The 11,925-nt window shown below is 36.5% G+C and overlaps 1 protein-coding gene across 6 annotated transcripts in view; it reads left to right on the top strand.

Moving 5' to 3' along the window:
• The window catches only part of CCDC186 (coiled-coil domain containing 186), a 52,529-nt gene that overhangs the window by 2,717 nt on the left and 37,887 nt on the right, over positions 1–11,925 (top strand). For 3 of the 6 annotated variants that reach the window (XM_034663303.1, XM_034663302.1, XM_019805709.2), the window contains exon 2: positions 8,283–8,975. In XM_034663303.1, the coding sequence (XP_034519194.1) occupies positions 8,317–8,975 (659 nt within the window). In that variant the 5' untranslated portion in view covers positions 8,283–8,316. The other 3 variants (XM_034663301.1, XM_002913550.4, XM_019805724.2) reach the window with 3 other exon arrangements.

The following is an 11,925-nucleotide window of genomic DNA, read 5'->3' as shown; positions in this document are numbered from 1 at the left end:
GGGGGAGGGGGCAGAGAGAGAGAAGCAGGTTCCTGGCCCAGCAGGGAGCCCAATAGCAGAACTCAATCCCAGGACTCTGGGATCAGGACCTGAGCTGAAGGCAGAGGCTCAACTGACGGAGCCACCCAGGCGCCCAGTACAGAGTACTTTTAATGAAGAGATAATAGGTCGAAGCAGCCTCCTTTAGAAATTTAGAAAAATAGTCTTTCCCTTTGACCCTGTGGGGTTTTTTTTCTTCCTTTCAATAAAATTTAGGTTTTTCTTTTATCCCTTGTTTCTGGCTTTAAATAATAAAGCTGAGGGTCACCTGGGTGGCTAAGTCAGTTAAGCGTCTGATTTATGGTCAGGACATGATCTCAGGATCCTGAGATTGAGGGAGTCTGGGGCTCCCTACTCAGCAGGGAGTCTGCTTCTCCCTCTTTCTCTCCCCCTGCCCGTCCCCCAGCTTGTGTTCATGCTCTCATCTGTCTCTCTTTCTCAAGTAAATAAAATCTTAAAACAATAATAAAGCTGATTCTTGAATTTCTCATAAACATTCACTGGGCTTAGGGTATTGCAAATGTTTAGTATTTCAGGGCAATGGTGAGAGTATAGATCATTTAAATTTACAAATAACCCTGTAATCTTATATTTTTTCAGACTTCTTGAACTTTACTTTTTAGCTATTAAGATTTTTAAAAATCTATTTGGACTAAGTAAACAAAAGGAAAAGCATTGGCATGAAGGGGCAATAGACACAAAGTCAAAATTAAACCCACCAAAGAAAGTATTGATTGGATTGTGAGTATATTTGTCATTAAGACACATGAGCTGATAGTCTGCTGTAGGGATGATTACATAGTAAGTACTAATGAATAATGCTTTTGGTAAACTATATCATACCATATTAACTGAACGCAGGCCAAAGGTGGTTTCGAAATTTAAACATTAACCAGAACCCCTTAATAGAAGGCAGGCTTACAACTTACCTTTAATTTTTTTTTTTATTAGTCTTCCTTTTTGAAAAGGGAACTATAGGTCAGTCTTTTTATTTTCTTTTAATTTTTAGATTTGGGAAAATATTAGCCAAAAATACTTTTTGTATTTCCTGAGACTCATTAATAATATTTTATGGTGAGCGCTCTACAGATAGCTTCAAAATAAGATTTCTGTATTAATAACTTTTTGCTTTAAAACTTATTAGAGTTAGAAAATTGCACTGAGTAAACTGATAATATGACATCTGACTTGATAATGTGATAGATGGTATGGCCGCTAACCTCTTTTTCTTGGAATCCTGATGGACTATAATTTCTATTTCTCCTGTTATTCTGTCACAGGATTTGGTACTATTTGGGGGGACTTCTGCTGCATCTATTGCCTTGAGTCTTTTTTTTTTTTTACGGTTGGTTGATTGATTATTTAGGAGACAGCATTGAGTGAGAAGCTAGCGAGCACAGGAATATGAGGCGGTGGGGCAGAGAATATCAAGCCGACTTCAGCCCTGAGCCTGGAGCCCTACTCAGGGCTTTGATCTCGTGTCCCTGAGACTACAGCCTGAGCTGAAACCAAGAGTTAGCCACTCAACTGACTGTACCACCCAGGGACCCCCTGAGTCTGTCTTTCCAACATCTTTTTTTGTAATATAATGCACATAACTGTAAAATTAACTCTGCCCTGAGTCTTAGGTACAAAGCTAAACAAATTCCCACAGGGGTAATTGAGCTTGGCTTCATACTCTTTAAAACTGGTGAGAATAAAGGAAACTTTTAGAATCTAGTGATAGGTTTCATGTAAAGGAGACTCATTAAAGTTAAATTTTACCTGCAAACATAATTAGAATGTGAGTACTATATAAAATATTTCTCTCTTGATAGAACTCAGAGTTCTTTGAAATAGCTGGCTTAGATTTTAGTCTTTTTTTTCCTTAGTTTTTAATCTGATTTGCATAAACTCACCTGTGAACTTCAGTGTCTGATTATTTTCATCATGTGACACAAGGTTTTCATGTTTCTTACACAGGTTCCTTTCTGTTCTGTTAGTTTATTCTGCGTTTAAAAACTTCATCCAGCAATGTGTTTGTATTTTAAAGGTAACGTCCGTCAAAAATTACTGATTTGGGATCAGATTATGTTGGACTATGGATACATTTTTGATGTAATATGTTGCTTCTGATTTTTTTTTTTTAAAGATTTTTTATTTATTTATTTGACAGAGATAGAGACAGCCAGCGAGAGAGGGAACACAAGCAGGGGGAGTGGGAGAGGAAGAAGCAGGCTCATAGAGGAGGAGCCTGACGTGGGGCTCGATCCCACAACGCTGGGATCACGCCCTGAGCCGAAGGCAGACGCTCAACCACTGTGCCACCCAGGCGCCCCATGCTTCTGATTTTAATTGCCATATCAGAACCTTGTTAGAACTGGTCAGATAAATTATTCTTTTGTTCGTGGTGGTTTTAAAGTGTATTTGGGGAATTTGTGAAAAACCTTTAAATGTACTTGGTCTACAAAGGACAGTAAACCATTATAGTGAAGAATGGGAGTGCTCTCACAGTCTCTACTTGCTTATCTTAGTGGACATGATTTTTAAGAAATATACAGGTGGTGTTTGAGATTCATATGGTATAGTTTATAATTTAAAAATTTGTTTGTTGTAATTAATATTTATGCTGAACTGAGCCAGATTTTTCTGTTGAATTTAAAACATTTATGCATATCTTATATAGCTTCTGAGGGAACACTGACAGATGTTCATATTAAAATGCTGTAAACACGAAGAGTAAAAGGTGAGCTGCTTTTTTTTTTTTTTTTTTTTTTAACATGTAGCTTTTATATATATTGGTCCACTATACCCGAATGTAAACTCCCTAACGGATGCGTGTTTTCTCCACTGCCATGTTCCCAACACATTGAACAGTGCCTGCACATAATACATGCTCAGTACATGTTGGTCAATGAATTAACAGTTCGGAAATGTATTTGTGATTTGTTACTTTTGTATGAGGCTTGTTTGGTAACCTGTTGCCAAATATCTGTGGATTGGATTCATTTGTATTTGCAGTTTATTGAGTAAGCTTGAGTTTTTTATTGTTTATACTGCTAATTACTAAGAAAACAAGTAATAGTACTAAAAAGACAGTGTTTTTATTTGTAAGGCTCTTAATATGGAAATAATTTTATAGAAATGTGAGTTCTTGCATTAAGAAATAAAACAGAGGTGGGTAATGGTTGGCTTTAAGGCAAATAAAAAATGTTTCTTGACCAGTTGCCTACAGCTGATGAGCTCCAGTAAGAGCGAAACCAATTCTCACTTCACTGAAACAGTATTGAAGTGTGAGTTGGTCCTGTAGTACTGTGTCAGAAACAACTGAAAAAGTGCTTAAACTGAGAGGAATTTTGTGACTGTTTAGTTTTAAATATAGTATTTTCCCCTAATGAGTAAGAGTTGCTAAAATGTCAAATAACCTGTGTTATTTATTTATTTTACCTCAAAAAAGGAATAGATATTGTAATCTATATAATCACTGTATATGTGAGCATGGATTTGATTTGTACAAGCACTTCTTATTTAAAACAATCTTGTAAACAGATGTCTAGTTTTACACCCTCTCCCTTTAAACTACTTTTAGGCTACTGGATCCTCAGTAATTTTGATGACAACTACCCCTGTTCCCCAAAGAAGAAACTTGCACACAACCAGACTAGCCTACATCTATATGGCCAACTGGAGGCCCACAAGAGGACTCAGCTGACTTTTTTTCCCCCCTAATTACCTGTTTAATTGTGGATATAATCAAGGTCATTGTGGTGCCCCTCCCCTCAGCAATCTTTTACAGTTACTTAATCTTTGGTGATGGTTTTGTTGCATATATACACATAGATTTTCTTTAACCCATCTGCTTTTCCTTTTGTGTCCAATTAGTATTCATTTAAGCATCAGAAAACTCAGTTTGCAAGCTAAGTGGTTACCAGATGTCCATTCATGTGAAGACTTTTTCAAAGGTCAGGGGCATATACTGATCAACAGTATAGAAAGTATGTCTTTTGAGGTTAAACTCAGCTTTCTTTAATTTACAGAAGGATAATATGTAAAACAGTCTAAGCTGAGGTAAACATAAAACAGGCTTACTTTCATTTTTCTTTTTAACATTTTTATGTTCTGTTAATCATAGTATTTTACATTACTTTAGATTTTTCAATATATTCACCAAATATTTTACCTTGATTACTGAGAGTTTTGAGTATGCCCCCCCTTAAATTACTGTTTTTGTTTTTCTTAACCTAGACCAATATCCAGCAGAATGAGACAAACTTTTATTATTCTGCACATTACAAGTCTCAGATCATTTTATAAATCGAGTGGACCCCACCCTCATTGAGAACTGAACAGCATTTAATATTTGCAAGAATGAATGCAAATGTAGAGAATATATTTGTTGATTTATTATCATTATTGCTGGAGATTTAAGAGGTTTCATTCAGTTCGGAGTGATGTTCCTCCTTTCCAGTACAAAGATCATTTTAAAAACTGAAGACTGTTCAGAAGTGTCACAAGGAAGGCTGTGACTGTGTGCTTAATGAGTGTAAATGCAGTATGTTTTCATTTACATGAGAGTATTTTTGTACTTACAATGAGAGAAAATTTGGAGGAAGATGAAGCGTAAAAATTGGACCGTTAAATATAATTAGGTTCTGGAAAGACTGAAGAGAAGGACATTCTAGATGGGAACAAAGCCATGGAAGTAATGTGCAGATTGGAGGAATCTTGAGTAGACTGGTCAGGGACTGGTCCATTATAGTGAAGTCCTAGGATTTTAGGAGTGTATTGAGAGAGAAGACTGGGAAAGTAGTATGACTGGTTTACTGAGGAATTGCAGCTCTGAGTGTAAGCATAAAATGGTTTTAGTTTTTCCTCGTTGGGTCTCTCATCTTACTGTGTAAAACACCCCCATCCTTTACACTTCCCTCTGAAGTACAGTCCCCTAATAATGTACTAATTTGATGTCATATCTTTCTGCCACTTTTGATCTCTAGGGAAAGTTTATTCCAGAAATTAAGACAGGTTTCAGTCATTTAAAAAAAACAAGCAACATTAATCACAAACTCCTTGTTCTACCTAAAGAAAGGCTGAAGGTGTTAGTTCCCAGCTGCTTGGATTAAAGAAGAAGTAATTTGGCTCTAAAATATGTCCCTTCTTTTTTTCTCTAGCTAGCCCTTTTGGAGTTGGGGGAAGAAGACCACCCAGTGGAAGCAGAATTCTTATTACAGGAACCTCTAAAGAGGGAAGAGATAGCCCTGGCCTCAGTCTGATTCGTCTGATTGCATTTGGTGGTGGTCTCTGTGGAGGTAGTTGTGGATTTTTTAGGGGCAGGGTTGTACCTCCCTGATCCCTTCTGCCATTGAGGGCCAGCCCACTTCATAGGGCAGCTCCTGCTCCCCCTTGGCAGAGTCATTGTACACACTTCAACCCCTTCTCTGAATTGGGTGACACTTGACCGAGTGCTGTCTCAAGTCACTTGCCCATGTCAGGGAGTAAGATTGAGAAACCAACATTTCAAGTGTTACAGGTATGAAGTGATTACACCTGGATTGGGTTACAGGTAGGGGACAGTGGCATTAGAAAAGAGGGTATAACTTGAGACGTGAAATTGGTAAAAAAATACGAGGGCAAAGAAAAGGAAGGCGTCATGACTAAGAAAAATGATACCTTCGGGGCACTTGGGTGGCTCAGTCAGTTAAGCGTCTGCCTTTGGCTCAGGTCGTGATCCTAGGATCCTGGTATCAGCCCCACATTGGGCTCTCTGCTCATCAGGGAGCCTGCTTCTCCCTCTCCCTCTGTCTACCACTCTGCCTAGTTGTGTTCTCTGTCAAGTAAATAAATAAAATCTTTTTTAAAAAAATGGTACCATTGACAGAAACAGGATTAACTGGGAGTGCTCAATTATAGGAGATATAATTTTGATTTGGGATTTATGCCATTTTGAGTTTGAGGTTATCGTGGAACATCCATTCAAAATGTCTATATTCACGTGAAGATTTTAATATGGACACAGAGTGAAGGCAAACAGGTAATTTGTTATCTGTAACTCGAGAACACAGGACTGAAAGTAACTTAATGTGGATATCATCTAGGAGTTCAAATTGTCAAAGTGGTTGAATTCTAGGAGGGAAAATAAAGTTGAAGACTGAATTGTGGAGAATATGAAAGCTGGATAAAAGGATAATTCTTGACAATTAGTGCTTTCCTCTTGATAAAGCATGGCACACATTCTCTAATGATAAATTTTCTTTTTGCTTTATGCTGGAGAGTCATAATCCCTTTATATATTCTCATTTAAATAGATTCTTTTTTTTTTTTAAAGATTTTATTTATTTATTCAACAGAGATAGAGACAGCCAGCGAGAGAGGGAAACACAAGCAGGGGGAGTGGGAGAGGAAGAAGCAGGCTCCCAGTGGAAGAGCCTGATGTGGGGCTCGATCCTATAACGCCGGGATCACGCCCTGAGCCGAAGGCAGACGCTTAACTGCTGTGCCACCCAGGCGCCCCTAAATAGATTCTTTGTTATCTATTTTGGTCAGTTGCTGTAACATTGGTTATGATGTTTAAAACCATTCATTTTTAGATTTCTAAATTAAGATTTCAAATTCAGCAGCAACACATTAACAAGTTATATCTTAAAGTGACTTGCTTTAGGGAGAACTATATAGGCTAATACTTCTATTTGAGAATTATTTTACTTTGTCCTAGATTTTGGAATACACCATGCTGATGAGGCCTTTTATTAACTTACTGCACTAACTCGTATTGTCTAAACCGATCCTTTAATACTAGTAGCGGCTTTCTCTTGTATATAGCATAACATATGCAGCAAGATAATGACAATTTCTGTTTGTTTGTTTGGAAATATGTTATACAGTTAAGAAATTTGTAGTATTAAGGCCAGTTTCTAAACTAGTTGATGCCCCAAAGGAAGAGAAAGCAGAGGAGGAAGTCTATATACTTCCTTTCTTAGAATTATTCTTCCCCATTTTCTGCATTTCTAGAATAATGTTCCTCAAATACTAGTTTTATCCTATCACTTCTGTACTTTAATTCAATACTGGAGAATCTACTTATGTGCCAGCAACTATAGTATAATAAAGTATATAAGTCTGTCATGATTTATTTCCTAAAATTCATTTCTGCATGTCATTTTGAGGATTCTATCTGACAGTCTTTTGCCTTTTTTCACCCCCCGCCCAGGACTTCCATTACAGACTGATGAAAACATGTATCTTTCTGTTATTCAAAAGTTGTATATTTGTTTTGTCTTCCATAAGTACACCCTCCATCTGAAATTATTTAGTTTCTCAAAACTCTGACTTGCCCCCTCTTTTATCCAACTTTATATGACACTGATAATTCATCTATCCTATATGTGCTTTGTTGATGTGTGATGAAAGAAGTTGACAATTTTTTTTCATCAAGATTGCAGGAATATTTTGTATTTATCTGTCTTAGGATAATTTTTGAAGTTGATTGATTTTCAGACAATAGCTAAAATAGTAGCCATCATAAACAGCATAAAAATGTATTCTAGTTGTTGAATTAGTTTTGTCAGCGTTTCCTTTATGACCTGGGCAGTGCATATGGGCTCCATTTGAGTTGCACTGAACATTGTTTATTCTTGATGAGAATGTTTGGAGATAGCATGGTACTTCCTGGATTTTTGTCTGGATGAAAAACAAATTCCTGTCAGGGATCTTTAACACCCACACTTCTTTTAGCCCAGCTCTAGGTGCCTGGGCTTTAGATAGTTGTCTTTTGTACTTAATTTTCCTTCTCAGTAAATTTTTATCATCATTAAAGAGTATCGTTTTATAATCTTTCTCTTCTAGTGTTTCCCCTGCTGTCTTATTTCCCCAATATTTTCTTACAGATTCTTGAAATGGTTTTTTTCCTCTCATGGAACTGAAGGAATTCTAAACAATTCAATTGAATTCTAACAATTTAAACTGTAGATATTTCATACCCTACATCTTATGGGGGTGATTAGGGAATGCCAAACTGCAGCTGAAGTGAAGTTGTGTGAATGAATTAAAGGAGGAAAGAGCAAGACTTTGTAGCACCTTACCGATTGTGGCACACGTGGATTGGCTGTCCTCTTCAGTTTTGGGTTTTTTTTCCTCCTCTCAAAGGAAGTTTTTTAAAAGAATTACTAGTGGTAAAATTTGTAGCCTTAGTTATTCCAGTTTGTGCAAATACATATGAGGTCTTGGTTTAAAAAACTTTCTTTAAATTTTTGATGTTTTGACTTTTTTAGATGTAAAACGAAGATCAGGAACACATTTGAAGAAATGCAGAGTGAAGTGGTGTCAATCAGCATGTCAGAGACAGAGTGCTTAGCTTCCATTTCTTCTGATAAAAATATTGGGAAAACCTTTGAATTAAAGGAAGACTCCTGCAGCTCGTTTTCTGTTGATGAAAGCAGCAGCTTAGAAAATGAGTCTAAACTGTCGTCATTAAACATTGATAAAACTTCATGTCGGCCTAATGAACATAATCAAATTGAAACACAGGAAAATTGTACTCAGGATCCTGGTGGAGGTGAGGATTCTTGTGCTAAAACAGACATATGCCCAGAAAATTCTGAACAAGTAGCTAATTTTCCTGGTGGAGATTTTACAGAGCAAATTTCAAAAACAAATGAAACAGAACAGAGCGTAACACAAATATTGGCAGAATTAAGGTCATCTACATTTACAGAAGCAGCGAATCAAAAGACTTATTCAGAAAGTCCCTATGATACAGACTGCACAAAAAAACTTATTTCAAAAATAAAGAATGTTTCAGCGTCAGAGGATTTGTTGGAAGAAATAGAATCTGAGCTCTTATCTACAGAGTTTGTGGAAGAACACCGAGTACCAAATGGAATGAATAAAGGAGAACATGCATTAGTTATGTTTGAAAAGTGTGTGCAAGAGAAGTATTTACAGCAAGAGCACACCATAAAGAAGTAAGTTTTTATTTTTTTAGGTTTTCTCCCCCTGCCGGGATTAAAGATTGAATTCTTGTCCATTCTTAATTCCACAATAGACATTCATGTTGTCGTTGATCAACAAATATGTATTTACTGAATAATTGAGCAAATGTAAAGTTTGTCTAGTAATTTAATACATGCCTAAAGGAATAAATACTAATGTGAGTTCATTAAAGATCTAGAAATATTTATAAGGACAGCTCAAGTTTTTCAATTTCGAAAGAATGTAGAGCATAATATTGTCAAAACTATGAGAAATTCAAAAGAAAATGAGAAGTCATACAATTCAAAAAGATTTTCTTAAAATTCGCATTGTAAATTAATTGGTTTTAAAAATTAAAATTTAGGGAAGAGTTGGTTGGTTATCAGTAATTAAGAACATATTTTTTAGACTTCCCTTGGATTTTTGGAGCTAATTTCTATTCTAATGATAGTTTTATTTTATCCTTTCCTAATAGTATGATATCATCCTGTATTTTTATTCTAGATTTTTATATCTAAGCGTTGCAAATGTTTCAGTAGTCTTTTCTTTTTTTTTTTAAGATTTTATTTATTTGAGAGAGAGAGAGAGAGCACGCACAAGCAGGGAGGAGAGGGAGAAACAGTTTCCCTGCTGAGCAGGGAGCAGATCCCAGGATCCAGGGCAGACGTTTAACTGAGCCACCCAGGCGCCCCTAAGTAGTTTTTTTTATAACCTTTAAGAAAGGAAAATAAAACATGCTAACCTTCACTAAAATACAGACTGATTGTTTTTTTTTTTAAAGATTTTGTTTATTTATTTGATAGAGAGACAGCCAGCGAGAGAGGGAACACAAGCAGGGGGAGTGGGAGAGGAAGAAGCAGGACTTTAAAAATATTTTGGAATGGGAGGCTCGATCCCATAACGCCGGGATCATGCCCTGAGCCGAAGGCAGACGCTTAACCGCTGTGCCACCCAGGCGCCCCTGATTCTTTTTTTTTAAATGATACTTTAAAAATATTTTGGAATGGGAGGCATATGTGTAAAGAAAGCAGAAGTGGAAGTCTATATACTACACGAGGGTAACAGAAAAAAATATACCATAATCCAAGTATTGCTAGATATGTAGCTGGCTTTTAATGTTTACTCTAGTGTTGTAGTGTTTACTCTCCTAGATTTTTTTTTCTCACCTATTTCAATGCTTTTATTTCATTTATTTATTTTATAATCATATTTTTTTATTATATCATGTTAGTCACCATACAGTACATCCCTGGTTTCTGATGTAAAGTTCGATGATTCATTAGTTGCGTATAACACCCAGTGCACCATGCAATACGTGCTCTCCTTACTACCCATTCCCCCACCCCGCCTCCCCTCTGAAGCCCTCAGTCTGTTTCTCAGAGTCCATAGTCTCTCATGCTTCATTCCCCCTTCTGATTACCTCCCTTTCTTTATCCCTTTCTTCTCCTACTGATCTTCCTAGTTCTTATGTTCCATAGATGAGAGAAACCATATGATAATTGTCTTTCTCTGCTTGACTTATTTCACTTAGCATTATCTCCTCCAGTGCCGTCCATGTTGCAGCAAATGTTGAGAAATCGTTCTTTTTGATAGTATTCCATTGTATATATGGACCACATCTTCTTAATCCAGTCATCTGTTGAAGGGCATCTCGATTCCTTCCACGATTTAGCTATTGTGGACAATGCTACTATGAACATTGGGGTGCATATGGCCCTTCTCTTCACTACGTCTGTATCTTTGGGGTAGATACCCAGTAGTGCAATGGCTGGGTCATAGGGTAGCTCAGTTTTTAACTTTTTAAGGGACCTCCACACTGTTTTCACTCTCCTAGATTTTCTTACTCAGTAGATCAGTCTTCCCCAAACCAGTTTACAACTTCATTGGTTTATCCAGTGAATTTTAATCTCTTAAGCATCCAGAATCCTTCTTTTTTTCTATTTTTTGTTTTTATTTTAGATTGTGATAAAATACATATAAAATTTACCATCTTAACTATTTTTAAGTGTACAGTTCTGTAGTGTTAGGTTTATTCACATTCTTGTGCAACCAATCTGCACAGCTTTTTCATCTTGCAAATCAGAACCTCCATACCCATTAAACAACTCCCCTGCCCTCAGCCCCTGACAACCACTGTACTACTTTGTTTCTCAAAGTTTCTTCTTGATACTCTCTAAATATAGAGTGCAGGCTTTTGTATTTATCTATTTGCAACTGGTTTATTGCACTTAGCAGATGTCCTCAAGGGTCATCCATGTTGTAGCATCAGAAATGCCTTTTTAAGGGTGGATAATATTTTATTGTATGCATATACCACATTTTGCTTATCCATCTGTCAGTGGACATTTGGGTTGCTTCCGCATTTTGACTATCATGAATAATACTGTGAACATGAGTGTACAGATATCTCTTGAGACTCAAGGCCCTAATACTACCCCAAAACTAATGACTGCTATTTTATTCATTCCTTACTGGAATGCTGCTATTACGAATAAACTATGATTTTGTACTTAGATCATCAGTGCTTTTACTATTTTGGTTTTTTAGGGTAACTTCCTCATTTTGCTATATGTACCTATTCTTTCAGATCTTTTTTTTTTTTTTTTTTTTGGAGATTGTCCGTGATGCCTCGTCCACTTACCTTAGATCTGGACTCATCACTTTAATGCCTGTCTTGTAAATTGTAAGATGTTGTACATTAAATAATAATAGCAAATACTTTTATGATGTTAATTATATGCCAGGTGCTTTATTAATTCATGGAATCACAACAGTCCTCTGGTATCAACTATTACTCCTATTTTACAGATGAGGTACCTAAGGCACAGAGAGATTACATCAAGTTCACATGCTAGTAAATGCCCCAGTTAGAATCTGAGCCTAGTTAGTCTGGCTTCAGAAGATTTTTCAATGTGGTTATCCGAAATGAACTAGTTAGAAGTT

Source organism: Ailuropoda melanoleuca, chromosome 6, assembly GCF_002007445.2.
Source record: "Ailuropoda melanoleuca isolate Jingjing chromosome 6, ASM200744v2, whole genome shotgun sequence".
Classification (NCBI taxonomy): Eukaryota; Metazoa; Chordata; class Mammalia; order Carnivora; family Ursidae; genus Ailuropoda; species Ailuropoda melanoleuca.
Note: the sequence above shows the minus strand (reverse complement) of the source record. Positions and strands in the feature narration are given on the sequence as shown.